At 42.6% G+C, this 23,388-nt stretch overlaps 1 protein-coding gene across 3 annotated transcripts in view; it reads left to right on the top strand.

Moving 5' to 3' along the window:
• The first annotated feature begins 857 nt into the window (after positions 1-857).
• The window catches only part of abcc3 (ATP-binding cassette, sub-family C (CFTR/MRP), member 3), a 54,925-nt gene continuing 32,394 nt past the window's right edge, over positions 858-23,388 (top strand). The window contains exons 1-4 of one of the 3 annotated variants that reach the window (XM_083994690.1): positions 858-1,171; positions 15,649-15,825; positions 16,753-16,878; positions 21,402-21,539. In XM_083994690.1, the coding sequence (XP_083850816.1) occupies positions 1,136-1,171; positions 15,649-15,825; positions 16,753-16,878; positions 21,402-21,539 (477 nt within the window). In that variant the 5' untranslated portion in view covers positions 858-1,135. The remainder of the gene's footprint in view (positions 1,172-15,648; positions 15,826-16,752; positions 16,879-21,401; positions 21,540-23,388) is intronic. The other 2 variants (XM_083994692.1, XM_083994691.1) reach the window with 2 other exon arrangements.

The raw sequence follows: 23,388 nt of genomic DNA, 5'->3' as shown, positions 1-23,388 counted from the left end.
GAGACAAGCTGTTTGTAAAATGGGCTATACAAATAAAATGCCTTGCCTTGTGTTGATCTCTCCCTAGCTGGAACAGTCCTCTGTTTTAAAAACCTGGGAGTGAAGTAGACAGATAAGTGTTTAGCTACTTATAGTTACAGTTACAGACTTTAAAGATGAAGATGTGTGAGTGTTGAGAATAACAACTCTCAAATTTAACATTGTTTAACCTGGTTTAATCATCCAGATTGCATTGTGATTTGTTGTGTGATTACCGGTATTTCATTTTTATAAATTATTTGTTAAGGTGGTCTGAAACCTCACCTGTTACTGATGTTGATGTATACACCTCATTCTAACTAATGGACTAGTGCATGTGGTGGTTGTAACCTTTATTATTAGGCTAATTTGCATATTTTTGCAATATATATTTTGTTTAACAATGGAAATAGATAGCTACATTAATATTAATATTTTAGAAAGATTAAAAAAAAATAGACTACTAGGCCTAATGAAGGCAATGAAAAAGATTAGGGAATATATCAAGAAAGTGAGAAATAAAATAAAAACACTGTAGAAAGACTAGGGAGGAGTCCGGAAGTCCGGATGGCTTGGATGAAGTGACATAAAAATAAGATTAATTGACACCACCACGTTTACCTGTGAAGTGAATGTGACTCAGCATGACAGGGTTATATGTTATGTTAGTTGAGTCATGTTACGTGTATCATGAGAGAGAGGAAGAGAGGAAGAGGGAGAGGGAGGGGGCGGGTCCAATCAGCCTCAGTCCTGCCTCCTTCACTATAATCTATAATCCTCCGCAGGCTCCGGGTGACTGCTCCTGCGCTTCGCCCCAGAACAGAGAGGAAGAAGCGGACTCTTTTCCCCCCGAGTAGGTCGGTCGGTCCTCGCTGTCCCGAGCGTGAGGGGGAGGGCGCCGGCGTCGAAACCAAGGCGACTTCGCTACTACAACTCAGGGCCTATAGCTACTACTACCGCTGGGTTTGGCATGTGACTGTTACCGAGCGTCTTTTCACGGCGAAGTGCTGCTGCTCAGGAGGAGGAAAGCTGCTGTGAACCGGACGGCTCCACCTTCAGAGGAGGGACAGCGCTCCGCCTGCTCCGGGGCTCCCTCCCTCCCGCCGCCGCCACACGGATGGAGTGGCTGTGCGGACCGCAGCTGCCCTTCTGGGTGAGTAACGTAGGCTACGAGCTCGACGATATGTCATACTTTGTGTTTGTGTGTGTGTTTGTGTTTGTGGGTCACACGATACTACAACTGTCCCCGTGTGAACTTTGCGTGCAGTCTGACAAAGAATGTGCAAAAAAGTTGTGACACCTTCTTCTAGCTTCTGCATGCTGCTACGTTCACGGTTCACCGTAAATAAGCCGCTTCGTCCCAGGTTCGTTGTGTAAAAAAACAACACACAGCAAGGTTAGTTCCAGGTGCATTTACATCCAGTTATGTAGTTTTATAAAAACAATGAGATTTTTACACAAAGAGAACAAGTGTGAAGCTGAAGTGAATGTATAGGCTACATGTGTCCGTGAACTCACCTCAGTCAGCAGCTGCACCTCTTCACGGTGACAGACACGAGCAAGTTCATGTTTGAATGGAGGAGCAGTCACCATGCAAAACCACAGGACACAATTAGCTACTCTTTATCTCGGTACTACTGTTTATAGTTTTTACTCTCACTTTAACTCCTATCTTGAAACCTCCTGTGCTAAACACAAAACTCATTAGTCAAACGACTATCACTAAACTCACAACTCTTATAAAACCAAAATTTGAGCAACTGTAATAGACCATGATCTCGTTGATGACAGGACAGTGAGTCGGCCGTTGTATGTATGTAGCTATATGCAAATACAGTGCATGTATGAACAAGAACTTAGATTATAGTTGTGCATTTTTCTTCCCCCTGAAATGACTTGGTCTTGATCTTCCTCCTCCTCCTCCTCCCCATCCTCCTCCTCCTCTCAGATCATTCTTTCTTAAAAACCTTCAACCTGTAACGACCTGGGACCTTTAATGCTTGTGTCACCACTTCATCAGCAAAAAAGTATTAACAGTTTTGAGTTGTTGAGTTCAGAGTTTGAACCTTTACTGTTATGCACCAGGAGTGCGTGACGGTGCACAATGTGTTTCTCAAATGAAATTGTGTTTAGACATTTTCAATAGGAAATCTGGAACGTGTTTCAGTAGCCTAACTTTGTTCAGGCCACCGAGGATTTGGTTCAAACACTGGGATTTAGTGTTTTGGCATTTCAGAAAAGCTGTAACACAACACACACACCCTCTATAAGTGTGAGCATCATGAATATCACAGGAGACTACGGCACAACACACAAACACATTAAATCCCAGTGGGATTATTATGGAGGCTTTTATTTTTCCACAGCAGTGTTGATGGCAGCAGCACTGTTAATACAAGCATAAATAATGATTTCACAACGTATAATTATTAGCTACATGTGTTACTTATTTCATACACAAATGAATGAAGGATGGTAATATAGATTATCCTTTTTAAAGGGTAGGCTACATATGGGCATGCTCATTTTTGAAATAATAATGTGGAAACCTGAAGTGTCTGTTTTTGGTGCTGTTTGGGTTAGTTGTGTGTTTTTCCACAACAATTAAACACAACAGCAGCACCTGAAGCAGACACAGACGTGTTTTATCTTGAACCCGGACGGTGATGATTATTTGACATTTGAGTCAATGTGGAAGTCATGTGTATGATGAATAGCCTACAGTGCTGTCTTAGTGCAGCACTGATAAAGCCTCCTCAGTTTTCACTTTTTCATATGATGATATGAAACTCAGAGAAACATGAAGTTGTGTGTGTCGTTATGGTGAATTTGAAGCTCTGTTCTGTCTCCTGAGCCAGATGTGTCTCCCTTGCTCTGTTTTTAGCAGCTTGACTCTCCTCCAGAGTCTGTCTCCATCAGGAGAGTGTAAGATGAGGTGAGAGCAATGTGACTGGATCCGACCAGTAAACTACATCAGGGTCTAGGCCTGCCACACAAACCGGCCTTGCAGGTTGGCTTGTCATGATACCAGAATTTCAGTAGTCGATACCAATAGTAAATATACATACATGATTCTTGATACTTATTCGATACCACAAATACTCATGGTATCAAAAGAAGCAGGTTTTTGGTGAAATACAAAACCTTTGTCAGCATTGTCTAGAGATTCTGTCTGACAGGTTGTGCACCAACTGGACTTAGGGCCCAGGTTTCTGTCTGAGGTCCATGCAGCCGTCTGTATCAGCCCTCAGAGTTAGACTGCATCATCTCTTACTATATAGGCTATACATACATACATACCGGTATATTTACGCTGCTCTTTGACTTTGACTGTCGAAAAAAGGGAATAATAATCAACATATGAATGGAATCAGTTGGGGTGTAATGGTACACACAAGTCACGGTTCGGTACGGGTTCGGTACAACAGACACTAATTGAATGTAAAACTAAAATCTGTCTGTTGTGTTCTGTATTAGGAGTGTTGTAACACCATTCATGGAGGAAAAAAACTTGCACTTGACAACTGGCAACTATTATAAAAAAAACAACAAGAAACTAACATCAATGTTGGTTTGCACAGTTAATTTAGGCCAGATGCCAGTTGCTTTGGTGATGTTTGTGGTGTCTGTGTTCATGTCAAGAGGCTTTAAAGAAGTGGGGGTAAGTTGTTGCACACAACTTGTCTTTTTCCTTGCACCAGTGATTGACATCAAACGTGTTTGATGCATTTCTAGCAATGCGCCGCACATCTGTGAAATATCACACTTTGTCCGGTCGACCAGTCGCGAGCGGTGACATGAATGAGGCAGGCAGCTCCTCTAACTTCACACTCTCGTCACTTCTTTTCTTCGTCTGTTATGACGGTTGCTGGCAACTTTGAGGCTCATTATCGCCACCTGGATTGGAGTGAGGACTTTTTTAAAATATTCATCGTGCACGGGACCGTTACACCCCTAGAATCAATAGGAATCTAAGTTCCTGCAGGGTGCCTTGTAACCGTGGTCCCCAGCCCCATCGGGCTCAGACTCCCTAAGGATGTAAAACCAAAACATGTCCTAAAAATCTGCATCCATTTCATGGGTTGCAAATAAACACAACCAATTACACAAACATGCTACAAAGCACGCACAACTACAGGAAAGTTTCCTGTGAGTGATGAACCAGGCTGGGACAGACCTGTTGTTCGAGGCTTTGTGAGGTTTGTGGTTTACATGTATTATTGATGTAATAGCAATGCATGTGGTGAAAACACTTCCTCTGTGTTGTAAGCATACATAGGCTGAAATAACCTATGATGTAGTTGTAACTGTCACTGTGTTGAAGTCATATAATAGTTACAATGCTTTTTGTTTTGAAAACTGTCAATGCAAAACAGTCCTAATTAAAGTTTCAACAGACCCCCCCCCCCCCCCCCCCTGGATCAATGGTTTGCTCCACTGCCTGCTGTTCTGCTCCTGGACTCGCACTGGCTTTTTTACTGATGGTACTCTCAGGAAAAGGAGACAGAGGACAGAGCAGGACATGGAGAGGCATACAGCAGGGGACAGCCAGACCAGGACTCTCAGGTTAAGCCTGTTAAAGATCAGCTGCCTGACCTGAGGCTCAGATATGCAGCTGTGGAGCCTGTACCGCCGGCTCCAAGTCTCTGGAACCCATGTGACACGTTGTGACACGCATTGATGGAGATATTTCATGAATTTGTCTCATTTCTGAAGTTGCAGTAAACTGAGCCTTCAGGGCAGGTTCATCACTTTTGACCTTCATTTTTATCTGTTCATCAAATTTAGACCAGTGCAGCTTTAAATGTGTCATAACAAAGTCTGAAGCTGGAGAGATAGTCATCAGTGTTACATGACAAGCTTCCACTGCTGCAGCATTGTACCTCTGGAGCTGTGTGTGTGTGTGGTATGGGTGGTATGGGTGTACACATCAGCAGCTCTGCAGCAGTGTGTTGGCTCATGAAGGGTTAAGTCTGGAGCAGCCTTTCCTCTGGCTTGACATTACTCTGAGGCCTGGTTGTTTTCCAGGTCGGCTGAGGTGACCTGCACTGTTTGCTGCTGTTTACGTCCACTTCAAACAAACTCCAGCCAGTTGTAGGCTAATCCCCCAGAATTCAACAGGGCCTGCTGCTCACTGAGTCAGGTTCAACACCGAGGCTTGGCCACAGACTTAGTTTGTAACCTCAGTGGTTGTGAAAGGTGAGAGGAAACGCAGAGCTCCATTATTTGAGTCAAACATGACGGCCATACAAGAGAGAGTTGTCGAGGCAGATCTTAAAGTGTATCAGTCAAGTCAGGCCGAGCTTAGACAGTTAGGCTGCCGCTACACACAGTGTTTAACTTTTCAAGATGGACGCTCCATGCTCCAGACGTGGTGGTGGGGAGCTGGGTTTACATGGAGCCAAATATTCCCATTAGAATCGATTCAGAGTCCAAACCAAATGAAAATGCTCCATATAAACAGCTCAATCAGAATAAACAAGTCCAGAGTGAATGGAGAGGTGGAATAAACCTACGGTTAAAGCAGAAGTGAGTGATCCGGTCGTTTTCGCTAATGCTGCGTTCCAGGCAGGCTTTTGAAATCGTAAATTACAGCTTCAAGTCACAACTTACGACTTTGTAGCGTTCCAGGCAACCCACTCGTGTTTTTCCGACCTGTTTTACCGGTGAAAGTCACTATAACGGCCACTCGTAACTTCCGACCGGTGAACTCGTACCAGATCGAACTGGTACCACTTCACGGTCGGAAAAATACGAGTTTCCTTGAACGCACCATAACAGTCCTCGTCGCTACGTCACCACATTCACGGCGTTCCTTGGCTGCACACACAGCCCTGCATGCCGTTCTCTCTCCTCATTGGATAAAAACTGTAGGATACGATAAATGTTTTCTCTTCGGCTCAGAGCAGAGGGACTGAGAGACCCGTGTTTCAGTCCAAACACTCTATGTAAGTGATTGCTGTCGGAAGATATAACTATTTAAGACTTATATTAACACAAATATATCACTCACTTCTGCTTTAAACGGTAAAACCGAATGTTGTCTGGTTCCGTTCTTTCTGCGCATGCGTAGTGACGTTTCTTCACTTGCAAATGCTTGAATGAAACAACTACTGTTCTAATCAGACCATAGATCTCCATCTCTGATCAGTCGCAAAAACCCAGACTCGACGCGTCTCACTAGCATTAATTCTTGCCCTGAACCCGGCCGAACTCGGCCAAAACAAAGAGGAAAATGTTAGTTTCGTCCTGCCAGGTTGTCCAGGTCTGACATGACCGTTAAGAACACTCAGCATGTGTCACACTGCTGTAAAACGTTCATTCTGAATAAATGCAGTGGCTCATGTAGACAACCGATTGGATTAGATCATATCACATGTAAACAGTTGACCAGAAAGACTCGCTAGGAATGAGTTCAATCAGAAAGAGGAAAAAGTCTCCGTGTAAACCCACCTAGAGAGTAGTGCAGTTTTGTAAGTGGAAAAAATCAACCTGTTCTCTAAATGTAGAAATATGTTGACCAGTCGGTGTTTGGTCAGTAGGTGAAACTCTTTGAAGCTTTCCTGTGAGACAAAGGAGGTCCGAACAGGAGCAGTGGATCTGAAGATCTCATACAACATGAGTCATGACCTTATGTTGCACAAGATGAAACAGATTGCATCATTAAAAGCTGCTGATATTTAATTGGATGTAAATGACTGCTGAGGAGAGCCAGGTCAGCTGCCTTTGTTCTCTGAGGCGTCTGTGAGCTCAGCATAGTGGAACATCTTCAGCTGCAATCCAAGACACTGGAGTTACAGAGATCTGGCCTCATCTCCCACCTCCAGTTCTAACCATACATACAGTTGTTACTAGGGGTGGGAGAAATAATCGATTCACATGTATCGCAATATTTTATTAAAACATTTTTTTTAAATATATATATTGTGCAATGTGCATTTGTTAGCCTTTTTTACATACAGAGAGTCCAGGTTTTGAAAAGGGTTTAAGTTCACTTTATAATGGAGTATGTTAATTTATAGGCTCCAGATAAATGTTAAAATGTAGCAGTTTACCGCAGTCTATATCTCATTTTGTCAGAAAGGTTTCAGAAGCCTGTTTTTTCTATACTCTTTTATTTTTGCCTCTTTTATGCAGTCCAGGCTTTTGAAAAGAGAGTAAACATACAGCGGGGAAAATAAGTATTGAACACGTCAACATTTTTCTCAGAAAATATATTTCTAATAGAGCTATTGACATGAAATTTTCACCAGATGTTGGCATCAACCCAAGTAATGCACACATACAAAGAAATCCGAACATTAATGTCCATAAATTAAGTTATGTGTAATAAAGTGAAATGACACAGGGAATAAGTATTGAACACATGAAGAAAAGGAGGGGCAAAAAGGTATGGAAAGCCAAGAAAACAGCTGGAGTTTGTCAGTATTTAGAATGTAATCCTGTCTCCTATCAGTGCAAAGTAATATCTGCTGGTTTAGTCCTGATTGATGCTTTTTAAAAAGGTTTCTCACCACCAAGGTGTCAGACAATAAGAATTGCATGGTGGGCAATGGCAAAGAGCTGTCTAAGAGCTGTCTAAAGACCTACACAACCTTACTATTGCAAATCAGGAGTCAAAACAATAATCAGAAGGGTTCCCTAACAGTCCAGGACACTGGTGGAGAGCTTCAGACAGACCTGGGATCAGCAGGTACAGTTGTTTCAGAGAAAACAATAAGTAATGCACTCAACTGCCATGGCTTGCATGGTGTGTGTGCATGGAGGCCATGGCGGTTGAGTGCATTACTTATTGTTTTCTCTGAAACAACTGTACCTGCTGATTCCAGATCTTTCTGAAGCTCTCCACCAGTGTCCTGGACTGTTAGGGAACCCTTCTGATTATTGTTTTGACTCTTGTTTTGCAATAGTAAGGTTGTGTAGGTCTTTAGACAGCTCTTAGACAGCTCTTTGCCATTGCCCACCATGCAATTCTTATTGTCTGACACCTTGGTGGTGAGAAACCTTTTTAAAAGGCATCAATCAGGACTAAACCAGCAGATATAACTTTGCACTGATAGGAGACAGGATTACATTCTAAATACTGACAAACTCCAGCTGCTTTCTTGGCTTTCCATACCTTTTTGCCCCTCCTTTTCTTCATGTGTTCAATACTTATTCCCTGTGTCATTTCACTTTATTACACATAACTTAATTTATGGACATTAATGTTCGGATTTCTTTGTATGTGTGCATTACTTGGGTTGATGCCGACATCTGGTGAAAATTTCATGTCAATAGCTCTATTAGAAATATATTTTCTGAGAAAAATGTTGACGTGTCCAATACTTATTTTCCCCGCTGTATATACTGCTGCTGAATAAATCTTAAAAACCGACTTACATGTGATGTGTATTTTTGGGAGAAATATGGTTCCTGGAATAGTCTGGAGACAGTCATAATTATTCAACTGTTTCACTGGTGTTAAAAATGCAGACTAAAAATCGGCAATATCGTAGAATTGCAATTCAAATCGATTCGGCATCCAAAAAATCGTAGAAGAATCGAATCGGGAGAAAAGCATATCTTCCCAGCCCTAGTTGTTACAGTATTGTGACACACACAGAAGCAAACGTGTAGTAGGCCCATGATGTATGGATGGATGGATGGATGGATGGATGGATGGATATGATTTGCATGAACAGGGTGGCGGGCCGGGCTTAGAGCGGACAGCCGGTACACAGCAGCAGGCTGGTGTAAAGCCTGTCTATCAGGAGCATTATAAAGCAGCTGGGTGCGTCAGCCGCAGCTTGAATTACACCTGTGAATGGAGAGAAAGAGCAGGAGGAGGGACAGAGTGTAATCTGGGAACTACTGTACAAGAAAGAGGAAGTAGTGGTGATTTAGGAAGTCGTACATGAGAAGACCAGGGCGTGTGGGGGGGATCTCCAGCACTTCACAATAGTTGTGTTAGTCGAGGTGTGTTATCATTAACTGAGCTGTGTGTGCAGAGATGTGACTTGAAAGATATTTGTTCAGCTTTTACTGACTTTATTATGAAGGAGTATGACATGCAGCAAAGGCCAGCCAATTGTTTGTTTTTCTTTCTAATGAACTTTTAAACACACATTTACCAGACAGTTACAAGACGGTTAGACATGTACAAAACCGTATGGGACAAAGGGCGATTACAGAACAAACAAACTGAGACAAGACAAACCAGAGATTGGAGGGTGGAGTTGCAGGAGGGGGTGTTGAGCAGGCATATTGGAAATAAAAACAGAGAATAAGAAGGTTAAAGAAGAAGGGATAAGAAAGGGAGGGGGGAGGGTGAATGATGTAAAGTAGTGTTTCGGGGGATCAGCTCTGGACAGGGCAGCCAGTTGTGTGGTTAAGAGTAATGCCTACATGCTGGACATTGTCTGAGCCCCTGTCTCACAGTGTATTAGTGTTGCTGTAAGAGTGGAGCAGAGTGTGTTTCCTGATCTGAACTGTTGACGCAGCAGAAAATCAGGAATTGAGAAGTTGTGAAACGGTAGTTGTTGTGACCCCAGGATGTCGGGACGCTGCCTTGTGATGCCTTGTGAACTGGTGACTGAGGAGGACCCACCAACTTCTCAAAAAAGGAAAGCTGAATTTTAGAAAGAGTGAAACGTTTACCAGATGTGTATATTGTGTATATAGTTGTTGCGTGTTGGCTTTGATTTATCACCTTCAGTCTGCACAGTCTCACTCACTTCCTGTCTGCGTTTTTATTGGTTTTTATTCTTAAAGGGAAAGTTCGGTTTTTTTCAACCTGGGCCCTGTTTTCATATGTTTTTCTGTATACGTGAGTGATGGATAATACAATTATTGAGGTGGCTCCAGTATTGAGCCGGGCAGGCAGCCTGCAGCCCAGCTAACGCCCTATAAACGTGCATTTTTTTCACACTGACAGGCTCAGATAGTTAGAAATGAGTGTCCGACAATATACTACGTAGAAAGGAGAAACGAATTTATGTCTCTACCCTTACCACGTCTCTTCTTTGACTGGCAGCAGTCATCCCGGTCAAAGTGGTCACAGCAGACCCTGTGGTCGGCACGGCGACGGCGCAGTGCATCGACAGGAGTGTCAGCATCCATTTGTAGCAGCACAGCCAGTCCTAACTTGTGAAAGCTCTGTGACAGCTTCGCGAAGAGTAGCCCAACATTTTGTTGCTACAATTTGTAAATTCTCCGGTCGTTTCTCTTCACCTCAGTCAGGTAACAGTATTCCCCACCGGTGTTTTGTCGCAAGTTATCGCGAGATTTCAGAACGAGATTTCTAGCGTGGTGAGATTTGGACACAGATCACAACAAACAGCGACCTCCAGCTAAAGGTAGAGACTATTACGTTCATTTATCCTTTCTAGTATGTTGTCGGACACTCATTGTAACTATCTGAGCCTGTCAGTCTGAAAAAAATGCATGTTTATAGGGCGAACTTTGACAGGAGCCACTTGCCCGGTTGAAGAGCGTTAGCTGGGCTGCAGGCTGCCTGCCCTGCTCAATACTGGAGCCACCTCAATAATTGTATTATCCATCACTCACATATACAGAAAAACATATGAAAACAGGGCCCAGGTTGAAAAAAAACGAAGTTTCCCTTTAAGTAAAATGCTGAACTCCGTCTGAATCGTCATTCCTCATAATCCGCTGAAATGTGCGGTTGAGGAATCTGCTGATCCGCTCTATCTACTGTACATGAATCACACACATGTTTTCCACGCCAGTGTGAGCAAACATGACGGCAGGAGTTCCTGTCCTCCTGCCCTCTCTCTACTGTCGTCATCCTTCCATCCGCATCGGCCTGCTGCAGAACGAACTGGAAGTGGAAGTGAAGTCAGACCCGGTCCAGGTTCATCTGATCCCAGTGCAGACACCGATGGAGCGTTTTTTTAAAACCAGACTCTTTTGATATCTCAACAGCACCTTCTCTTTAGCTGTGTCTCCGGTCAGGGGGGAGGATGAGGTCATTCATAGTGGTGTAGGAGAATATTGATACACTTAAATACTGTGATAATGTTCTGTCAATAGTTTACATGGTGACGGACGTTGGTTTTGTGTTTAATCTTTGTGTGATGGTGATCCCTTTGTTAAGATTGCAGAAATAAAAGTGCTATTTTTTTCTAACTTCTTCTAAGCAGATGTTATTTTACTCTGTTCAGTTTACACAGAAAAGTATTTAGTGATACAGGAACTGAGAAATGAGTCAAATGACCTGTATTTGTTTGTGCATATAATATTTTGTGCTCCTTATACTAAGAGATGTTTTTATTTACTTTTTAAATACACTAAAAAACCATAGCCTTGCTACAGTATCCACATATACTGCAACATCTCAAATCATCCATATGGACTGTATCTCCACATTCTGTGTATACAGCTCTAGTCCTCTGTAGATGTTATAGAGCAGAAAGGCCAAACTGATAGCAGCTGCTGCTTTGAAACGCAGCACTTAGATTTAACAGTGACTCTGTCAGTGTTTGCTTTCATTACTGGCAGGCAGTGAACTTTATGTATGTTGGAAAAGAAGGGCACAATTGAAGCGGGACATTCAGTCTTCAGATGCAGCCTCTGAGGGATGTGGTCCATGAACTGTCACGCAGCTTTTGACAGAAGGATGAACTGATTTTAGAATTCAAAGATCAAGGTCATTGTGACCTCACAAAAACATTTTTGGCTACAGCAAGAATTCATACACTTAGAATGACATGATGATACAACTGTCTTCACAAATAAAGCGAGTTGTATGGAAAGGTCGGGGTCACTGTGATGTCAGGATGTGCAGCAGCTCTGTTGGAGCTGAAGGTCACAGTGTTTGCAGAAATGCTGAACTAAACTGAATTTATCTGAGGTGGTGATGAGACAATGTGGGATTGAAGTTCAGTGTGCTGAATGAGTCAGGAAAACAGACAAACAAAATCTGGCTGTGTTGATCTGTAAATCCAGTGTGTGTGTGTGTGTGTGTGTGAGGTTATTTCACTGAGTCACACTGTTTTGTTTTCTCATCTTCTCTGTTCACACCAGCAGGTCCCTACTGATGCCAAGCTTCACTAACCAACCATTCAGAGATGAATTGATTAGATTAGTGTTTTCATGACCATGGTCGTAAAATGCAGAATAAAAATCATTTTGCTCATCCCAGCTGCAGCTCGGCTGCTGTGTGTTCGCTCAGGGACCTCTGACTGAAAAACAGACACACACTGACCCCCATCTGACATTGTGGATGACCAACACTAATCTAATCTAATGATATGATGATGTAATAGTAACACTTACAGGTTAGATTCGTTCAACACGTAATTCTATATGTACATTTTCCTGACAATACTCACATACTTGACATCTTAAAGGGATAGTTCAACATTTTGGCAAATTGGCCCATTGCCATAATCCCTATAGTATTAGGAGTAGGTTCGTTACCTTTATTTGTCGGTGCAAATTATTTTTAGAACGGCGGAGCAGAGCTGTGAGCTGCTCAGAGCTACACTACGGAGGCTAATGGGTTTTCTTGGTTTCCCTCATCAAACTCATCAAATACACAATCCAACAACTCCAAAACGCTCTGCTGGACAAGTTGTGACCTGCACATTCATCACGCTATGAGATAATAATGGAACGTTACGGGACAGAGTTGTTTTAGAGGAGTTTGATGAGGGAAACCAAGAAATCCCATTAGTTTCCGTAGCATAGCTCTGAGCAGCTCAGCTTGGCTGTTCTAAAAATAGCTTACACCGACAATTAAAGGTAACGAACCTACTGCTATGACTATAGGGGTTATGGCAATGGGCCAATTTGCCAAAAGGATAGTACTGTGATGAAGATTTTTCTCCATTGAAAGTACGCTTTCAATTCAGTTCAGTTTTATTTGTATTGCACCAAATCATCAGGCAATTTGCAGGGTGGGGTAATAGTGTGTTAATGAGAGAGATCCAGCAGTTCCCACAAAGAGGAACACTTGGTGACAGGGGAGGGAAGAGGAGAACGAGAGAGGGAGGATAGAGCAAGTGTGAGACCATAACCAGCTATATAAACTGTTCACTGTTAATGTTAATGGTGTTGTCGTATGTGCAGAACCTGATACGTCCTGAGAGCTGAGGGCTCAGCCTCCTATCTCAGCAACTGGCAGGAGAACAAATTCATTTAAAGAAGTGGAGAGTTCTGTTGGATGGTCAGTGGTGTCACCGTGATTGGCCTTGTAGGTAAAGGAGAGGATTTGCAGAACACAGGAGAGGAGTGGTGTGATCTCTTTCCCCAGGTCCTGTCTGTGCTGCAGCATTTTCAGTCAGCTGGAGGTTTTTCTCTGACAGCATGTTTCTCATTTCCCTAATGTTGGCAGAGACTTGTTGTATGTGTGATGTAAACGTCATGTCCTGAAAATGGCACTGGAGGCTCAGGCCACCGAGAATACTTATATCATCAGCTAATGTGTTTCTAAGGTGTTTAGGGAGAAGTTCAATCATTGAACGTTAGTTAATTTCAACGTTTGAGTTAATTAGTAAATTGCTGGTCTTTCAGGTATTAATGCCTTGAAGACAACTGGTTAGTCTGAGCTGGCTCTATAGCAGAGTGTCATCTGCATAACAGTCGTCACTGTGTCAGAGCTTGAATGATATGAGTTAGATATCAAAGTCCTGTTGAAGGAACTGAAAAGGAAAGAGACAGGAGGGAGGAGATATCACTGATCGGGCTGAAGTGGACTGAGCTGACATCACCTCCTTCCAAACACCAGTCAGAGTTTTGCCATGTTTGATGGGTATCCAGAGCCAGTGATCCACTGGTTCACTGCCGACTGCCGAGCCAGACACAGATTTGAAACCAGTTTTGTATTAGCTGTTGTAAAAGCAGCAGCTGCTGATTGGATCTGACGCAGGTTGCGTGAACACTGATCGTTGTCTCATGGAGCTCTGATGATGATGATAACGAGCGTTGGGACTTGCTGATGTCTCTCCGACTCTGTGCTTTCAGGTTTTTGCCCGGTTGAGTGGAGCCTCCTCCTTTTCTTCGTCGTCCTCCTCCTCCTCCTCCTCCTCCTACCATTTGTCCTGGCTGCACCCCACCCTGTTAATCTCTGCTTTTGTTGGAGTCTCAGGTTTCAGGTCTTAAGTGGACTGATAACTGCACTGAAAGTCTGTGAAATGGAATAAAGGGTTTGTTAATCAGTGAGGGCTTCTACAGGCTCAGAGAGCTGCTGAGGTCACACAGAAAACAGGTTTGAAGTGGGAGCTACCCACAGGTTGGATGGAGTCATTTTGACAAGCAGAGATGTTTAGTAGCAGCCACAGAGATTTTTATTTATTTATTTATTTTTGTAATGGATTTATTTTGAACGAACGTGTCTAAAATTGAGGGGGGAAAAAATAAATAATAATATATACAGTGTGTATATATATATTTAATAATAATAATAATATAAGCATCATCAAATCATAATATGCACAAGAACAAGAATACACTTTACTTCCCGTCTACACCACATGGTGTTTCCTCCTTTAGCCTATTTTTCCTGATGATGAGACCTGTTGGATGGATGGACACAGTTCCACAGAGGATCTTAAACATCATTTTAATAATCTGTGCAATGTAATATGATATGTGATATTATCACTGTTATACTCCTGTTTCATGTGGAGTTTTTGAATGACTTTCAAATAAGCCTCTAACTTATACAAATGTAAAAAGCCATATTGCTTTATCCAGGCTGTCAGGAAGAGTGATGGAGTTCATCATCTTACACACACACACACACACACACACACACACACACACACACACACACACACACACACACACACACACACACACACACACACACACACACACACACCAGCACTTACCCCTCACCTATTTCCCATCACACACCTCTTCAACAGGTGGGTGTGGTGATGTATGGAGAGGCTGGCAGCTGTGTTTATCTTGCTCCATCTGTGGGTGGGCCTTGTCAGTTTGTGCAGGGGAACACTAAAAAACTGCTGAGTCATGTTTACTGAAACTTCCTCCTCCGCTGTCCTCAATCAGTTAAATAATGAATCACACACTTTTATCTTTTGGTTTGATGAATGGGAAAAACTATTTCAAACAAACTTTTCATTCAAGCTGCTGACATCAGCTTGAGCTGGTCCAGTGTGGTGACCGTCAAAATATTCCAACGTATAGTTCGTTTTCAATGACTGACAGCATCATGAGTCATGACACATATTAACTTAAAAATTACTAGAAAAACTCTGTCTCTATGACGACAGCTCCTGTGACTGTCACATCGGCTTCTCTGCTTCGATGGACAGTTTCGACTGGTGAAGCTGAAAAACGGAGAGTTTGCAGTTGTTATGTTTCTGAGGTTTCCTCCCCCTCAGGGCAATGGTCTCAAAGTGTTTACAGACTTCAGTTCAAGGATAAACATCTGGTGTGTGTGTGTGTGTGTGTGTGTGTGTGTGTTTGTGTTTGTGGGTGGAGGTTGTGTAAACGCATTGTTTAGACTCTGCTGTCAGAGGCAGGGCTTGATGCTACGTGCCTGGTCAGTGTGCAGGGCTGCAGGCTCAGATAGAGCTGCATGGACCTCTCTGATAACAAGTGTAATGTTATTCAGTAAACTGAAGCTCCGCTCCACTTCCTGTGTGTGTGTCTCTGCAGGTAGCCAATCAGACGTTCTACGCAGACCGGCCCGACCTCCCCGAGTGTTTCCAGCTGACGGTCCTGTCATGGCTGCCGTGCATCTTCCTGTGGGCCGTCTTCCCCATCTACTTGTTTTATCTGAAGAAGAACAACAAAGGTTACATCATGGTGTCCATTCTCAACAGGTTCAAAACGGTGAGACTTCATTCACTCATTCATTTACTCAGCAATTTTGTGGACTTGCACGCTTGTCTAGTCTCCAGGACCAACTCAAGGCTGTTTGTCACATTCACCCATCCACTCACATTAGTTAATAGTTATAGTTAGTTGCTTTTTATTGTCTCCCTTAGGAGAAATTAGTTTTGGACACAAGAGAATATCACAATACAAAACACACACAAAGGAGAGAAGCAAAAAAAAAAAGGTCACCGACCTTCTGGTTAGTGAACAACCCGTTCTTCTGCTACAAAACAGAGCACACCTGTGACACATCAAAACATGCAGCTAAGTAACATCAGATAATAGCGGAGATGTGGTGAATTGTAATTCCCATAGGACTAAACAGCAGGTGAACGTTTGTGTTCTGAATTATTAAATTGTCATGTTGAGTTGAATAAATGAAGCTATTGGAAACATCACTTCAAAGGAGAAACTCCACTGCAGTCAGAGGTGAAGCTAAGCTAACAGGCTAAGCTCCAGTTAAGCAGCACAAGCTGTGGTGGCGTAACACACTGGCTGTCATGTTTCTGTCTGAATGAATGGAGGATGTCAGTAACCTCAGTTTGTCCATTCCATGTGGGTTTTGGGGCTTTCTCACATGACTTCGAGACTCACAAAAATCAAGGTTCAGGTTTTTTTTTCTTTTCTTTTCTTTTCTTTTCTTTCACACATTGTAACATTGTTTATGATAAAAAAAAACTGCTATGATCTGCAACCAACGAACACTTTAAACGTACATAATGCAGATTTACTAGCTGAAACAATCTCCAGTTTTCTCTGTTATCCATGTGGTTTGATCAGTACTTTGTAATAATGATGTTGAAGGTGCTCCAGACCAGCAGTGGACAGGACATTCCTTCCTTCGTGTGTTTTTCATGTGTCCTCTGTCTCCCTGTCTCCCAGGTGTTCGGCCTGTTGTTGTGGGTCGTGTGTTGGACGGATCTCTTCTACACATTCCACGAGCTGCGGCAGGGACACAACCAGCCGCCCATCTACTTCATCACCCCGCTGGTTCTGGGCATGACCATGGTGAGAGTTTTTTAAACTGTCCATCATCAGTCCACAACGAGACAGTGTGTGACTCTGCGGTTTCATCTCACACTCAGCAGCAGCTCTCTGAGGTCCAAAGACTGAGTTTGTGGTGGACACGTTCACCAGTCATACCTGCAACTAATACATGATTTTGAATAACTGTTTGAAAGCAGCATTGTCCCTCCGTGCAAATTTTACTCTGGAATTATACAAACAAATTTTACATGCAAATACAGAGATGCCATCACAGGACACAGCCAACAAATCTGCATTGTAAAAAACAAACCCTGTTAGTAAAGCCCTATTCGCACGGGATTAGTATTACCTGGGGACCTCTGGTGATTTGTAAATTACCCCCCCACGTCTGTGTTTCTTGCGGTGCATTGGCACGGGATAAATGAAGTCTGTATTTTACTTGAATTTACTGACATTACGGCCCGGATGTGACGTCAAAACCGCGCGCACGTCGCTCGCAATCCATTGTCGCGTGTGCAGTGCGAAAGCGAGATGGCGGTAAGGAAACCCTGCAACGGATAGCTGTGTGGGGCGAGCCACGGTTCGAATGGGTCTCCAGCACCGATACGAGCCCGTGTTTGCAAAAAAAATGCCGCTCATAATTTCCACCGCAGCCTCCATGTTTCAGCCCGTACAGTATGATTTCAACCGGGGGTAGAAGTAGAAAAGGCGCACAATAAAAACAACAAAAACAACAAATGCCCCTCAATTACTGAGATGCAGATTCGCAAGGGACTAGTTTTACCACGGGACGTCGGTCTTTGGTGAAATATACTAGGTAATTTGCGGGGGAATTTTTACTTAACAAATTACTGACATGGCACATTCGCATGGGATTAAGATCACAGACGTCCTCCGCAATTATTACAAATTACCAGAGGTCCCCAGGTAATACTAATCCCGTGCGAATAGGGCTTAAGACAAGTTTAATTCTGTTGACAAACTAGTTGTAAAATGGTTTTATATGAAAGTGGAGCTCCTTCTGGGATCTTGTGGGAAAAGCTGAGGTGAAATGTCTCCGTCGACCAAATCTCTTCAGTTTGTGATGAACAAACAAATATATATATATTGTTTATAGTATATATATATATATATATATATATATAAACTACTCGGTCTTACAAGTAACAAATTCATCTTTGTTTGTTTGTTCATTTCACAAACAAATTCATCTTCCTCTTTCCAAAATTTGCACATGTAAATGAAAATTCTAGCTCACTGTGTGTTCTCTGTGTTTGTGACCTGGAGGCTACAGGTCTCCACATCACTGCTTCTGGTTTTTATACTGGTTCCAGACTGACTGTGATGAGTTGGGACAAACTTGGCTGCTTGAGCAGATAAAAGCTCTTCTCCACAGTAAAGTGAATTAGCACCAAGACTCTGTTTACACAGGAGGCTTCAGGCTTCAATGACACTACACACTGTTACGCAAAACTACACCTGGACAACACATGTCATGCACACACAGTCTGTGATCTGAAGCAGTTTATGTTTCCTGGGCCTCACTCACAAACACATTAATGTTGAGGATGAGAGAGGCACTGTTCTTGTGGAGAGAGAGACTCTTCGGACGGCATTTTACAACAAAACGTCGACACTGAGTGGTCATGAAAACTGATCCTGTTTGAGAACTGGAAGGAATCTGTTTCTGGTGTAGTTCTTTGCAGATGAAACACACACAAACACACACATAAGAAAGCTGTAGAGATGGTAAACAGGAATATCAGGTATTGTGTGGTGGACTATATGATGTCACAGTAATTGTCTATAAATTCAATGTAGTACTGCACGCTCTTCTTCTTCAGCTGTTGGTGCTTTAATGTAGGTTTGGGTCAGTATTTAATTCTATGAAATACCACAGTATGTGCCTGAATATGCATCATTTTTCATAATTATTATTATTATTACATTTAACAAAAACAATTAATATAGTTGCGTTTTGTCCATTGCATTGTATGATATTCCAATACTGGACTGGGGGTGGGGCAGAACTATATTGAGATATTAAATTTTAGATATCAGGCCAGGAATTTCTTCATTTATCTCCAGTGACACAACAATTTTTAGAACACAAAGAGTGATGCCTAAATACATAACTTGATTTGCGTACGAGAAAAAAAACCTTTCATCATGTTTCAATTTACCAGAATATATAATCATTCAATCAATTCAATCATTTCGGAGAAACCTTCAACAGTCAACGTAATAACAGTCATTTGGGTCAAATTCACTCAATCATTTGCACAGTAAAGTTTATTACTGTTCTGGGATCAGTCCATGGCTGTTGTGTTTCTAGCCATCCCAGGACATGAGAACATGGTGCAGTCCTGCTGCAGGCAAACCATGGACGGCACCAGGACGTTTGCAGATCTTTCCTCACATTTTACATAAGTCCACATTTGTGTTGCCTGAGGAAATTACCCAAAGGGTTACCTTGGTAACCACAGGATTCCTAATTACCGTTACTTTCACAAAAATTTGATGTTGGAACCTTATTGGCAGATGTGCGCAAAAACAAAGGTAAATGCACAGATACTGGTCCATTTAACGTAACATTGAATTGGTAGGAATTTAAATGTTAGTGTGTCATTTTTAATAAAAAAAACAAAACAAAACAAAAAACGATTTAAAATAAATGCAAACATTTGGTATAGATGACAATTTATGACCTGAATATTTCAAACATTTCCCCTAGGGATTAATAATTGGTCATATATTAATAGATACTTGAAATATTTTGTGTAAACAATGAGTAATGTAATTATATTTTGACTATATTTGATTTTACACATTCATAGTGTTGTAAAATTAATTAATGCATAATAATCGTGATAATCGTAGTACCGTGATTATTTCTGACAATAATCGTACCAAGAAAATGTATAATCGTGATGACATCCCTAACCAGGACTGTAAAAAAAGGTAAACCACCAACATAAAACAGAATAAATAATAAGTATAAGGCATGAAAGGAGCTAGCACTAATGTTAGCAAGATCTGTCATATGATGATGATGATGATAACTTCCAAATCCACTTTCATCAGGTGTGATTGTTATTTTCTTTACAAGGTAAAGGTAATGAACAATGTGAAATCAGTTCTGTCCCATTCCTCTTGAAACCATTGTGACCCTGTCCCACTCACTGAGCAGGTGAGGACAGGTTTCGTCTGTCAGGCTTCAGAGGGACGTGGCTACTGGCCCAGGTGACCACTACCAACAAACAGCACTTGCTCAGAGTTACTGTGGGATGTCGTATGGATCCAGACTCGGTTTCACTCTGGACACAGTATCAGTAGTCTTTACTTCCTGTCTGACGTTCCACTGTTTGGGGCCTGTGTTCCCCAGCAGCAGTAACACTAACCATGTTTCCATCCACTTGTCGATCCAATTATCTGAAGATCGATAAAAATATTAATGCGAATAATGCTGGTTCAAGTGCGTTTCCATCTCAGACCTTTAAATCCAATAATAAGTCGTGTGTAATGACGTAATCATGTGCTGTTTTGCGATCATGTTGCTGTATCATCGAATCGTTTTCTTGCAATTTAAGGTGTTACCATTCATTTTTGTACTACCGTAAATCACAAAATAGAAGGACATCCATCCTTCATCTTTAACCGATTATCTGAGGTCGGGCTGTGCACAGGCCCAGTGTGACCAGCTGCTGGAGTCGTTGCCTGGAAACCACTGAGCCATACGCACGCCAGCCAAGTTAAGTTGGTAAATAGGGAAGTTCTAGGCTGTAGGCTGGTGTATACTATGCAACATGCCTGTCATCTAAACACCGCTTTCATGCAGATGCAGACGCACCGCATGTTAAATCCTACAGACACCAGAGGTGGTTTGTGAACGGCAACGCTTCAAACTGTTCTGGGATGTGGTGACACTTCACACGAAGCCAGTCTGTCCTGTTCACCTGCATCTTTCTTTGTATACTGAGCGGAATTGACATAACATTGACATTGGGGAAAATATATTGTAGCATAAAACAACCAGATTTAAGTTTACTTGTACACTTGAATATCTATGCTATTCCTCAACCACATGCACACAGCACACTGCTTACTGCAGGGCTATTGAGGGCTATTTTCTTTCCCAACATTCATTTTTTGTTGTTCAGTAAAATAATTAATTGTTCATACAAGAATTAAAACTTGATAAAGTTCTACTCACAAATAAATTTACCGGAAATTTACTGGAAATTTCCCGCCCCTTTGCAACCCTATTCATGATGTTTAATCAAATTTTACTGTTTCCATAAGACATGTTTAATTCGATATTGCTTAATGCGAATAAAAACGTGTGGATGGAAACATGGTCGTTGAGGCTGGGAGTCGGACAGAGCAGTGTGCCGGAGACCTGAGGCCACATCAGGTCACACAGCAGCTGATGTAGGAACAGTCATGAAAGACTGACCCAGTCGGACTATGATTCTGTTGGCTAATGTAACTCCGTCCCCCCCTCCCTCCTCTCCCCCTCCTCTCTCTCTCCCTCCTTCCCTCAGCTGCTGGCCACATTCCTGATCCAGTTTGAAAGGTTACGTGGGGTTCAGTCCTCAGGGGTCCTCTTCATCTTCTGGTTCCTGTCGGTGCTGTGCGCCATCGTGCCTTTCCGCTCCAAGATCCTGCAGGCGTCCAGCCAGGTGAGAGCAACACCACCCCTCTCCTCACCCTTCATGCCCGTCATCTCATCTCCTCCCTCGTTGTTATCCTGCTTCTCCTGCTCAGTCTTCTCCATGTTCAGTCAAGTCCGCCTCCAGCCCTCCTCCTCCCCCCTCCCCTTTTCTTGCCGTCTCAGTAGTTATTAGTATGCAGCTCAAAGTGGAGTAGATGTTTTGGAGGGTCAGCCCAGGACGCCACTAAGCAGAGAGTGAAGAGGGAATAGTGGGCCTGTTGTTCGGAGCAGACTTATCTCACCTCCAGCTCTGCGTGGCTCTCTAACAGAGCCACAGCGCACTCCAAACAAAACCTGCTGGCGGTGAGGAGAGATGGGCGGACAGATTGTAGGGAAACAAACACGGGCAAAAGACAAGGAGCCACAGTATACACACTGATGATCATATGCATGGCGATTGATAAATAAATAGCCAGCCGTGACCTAGGTATTTACTGAGTTAGGTGCTGAGAGTCCTGGCTTTTCAGACCTGCCGAGCTGTAATCTACTGGAATTACAAGACTCCCAGATAAGTCGCCTTTTCTGCAGGGAGCCAACTGGTCAGTGACCTACTAAACATTTCTACTACCAAGGTTGAAAACTAAACTCTTGTATAAAGGCAGAAAATAAGTTTATTTTTAGTACTTTCATAAGAGGAACTGGTTTTTAAGGTCAAGGCTAAGGTGTGTCTAATCATCAAAGCTTTCAGATTTCCAAACCACTCCTTCTGTATTGACAACTGAACATTCCCATTCCTATAAAGCCATTTCTTGTGGCTGCTGTGGTGTTAATGGTAATACCAAGGGCAGTAGGACATGAGGAAGACAGACTGGTAGATGCACACAGACAAACAGTGTGTGAGGCTGTGGACTGAGCAGCCCTGTGCCGGGGTCACAGCAGGCCACCGCAGCCCCGTTCTGCTATAATCAGGCCGGTCCAGACAATAGGTCCACATACAAATATGACTAAAGGAAAAGTGAAGTGATGCCACAATTCATAATCGTTATCAGCTGATTTAGATGATTGTGTGCAGCTGAGGAAGGAAGAAAAGTGTGTGTGTGTGTGTGTGTGTGTGTGTTGTTTTGAGAACTCAAATGAATGGATGGGAGTTGACCTTCAGTCCAGTTTCATGCATGGAAATACAGTTTCAAGTTATTGGGAATCTGCAGTGAACTGTTTATCAAAATATATCTTATATCAGAACGGCTAAGTGCAGTATCCACATCAAGGGAGCTGCAGTCGTTTTGATAAAGGTGTCACAGAATCAGGATTTAGGATTTATTCATTTAGCACAAGTTAAAAAAAACAGTGCAATGAGGGAACGAAGCCTGGAGGGCTTGTACAAAGTTCCACTCCCATCGTATAAGAATTACATGAAACTCAAGATAACCAATTAGAAATACAACATAGAAAAATTCAAGATAAACAATAAAATGTACAGTGCAACATAGAAAAACTATAAAACGTAAACAACAAAAGAAAGGAAGATGGATGCATAATTAACATTAAAGCAGAAGTAAGCGGAATGTTTGTGTTAATATAAGTCTTAAATAGTTATATCTTCCGACGGCAATCACTTATATAGAGTGTTTGGGTCTGTCAGTCACTCTGCTCTGCTGTAAGATGAGGAGAAAACTTTCCTTGTATCCTACAACCTTTATCCAATGAGGAGAGATAACGGCATAAAGGGGCGGTCCTCTCTGTGTGTGCAGCCAAGGGATGCGCGTGAATGTGGTGACGTAGGGACGAGGGCGGGGACTGCTAACTCCATCGGCTGACAGGAAGTTAGCCAAAACGACCGGATCGCTTACTTCTGCTTTAACAGGAAAATAACACTG

Source organism: Trachurus trachurus, assembly GCF_905171665.1.
Source record: "Trachurus trachurus genome assembly, chromosome: 19".
Taxonomy (NCBI): Eukaryota; Metazoa; Chordata; class Actinopteri; order Carangiformes; family Carangidae; genus Trachurus; species Trachurus trachurus.
This window is presented reverse-complemented; position numbering and strand designations above follow the sequence as displayed.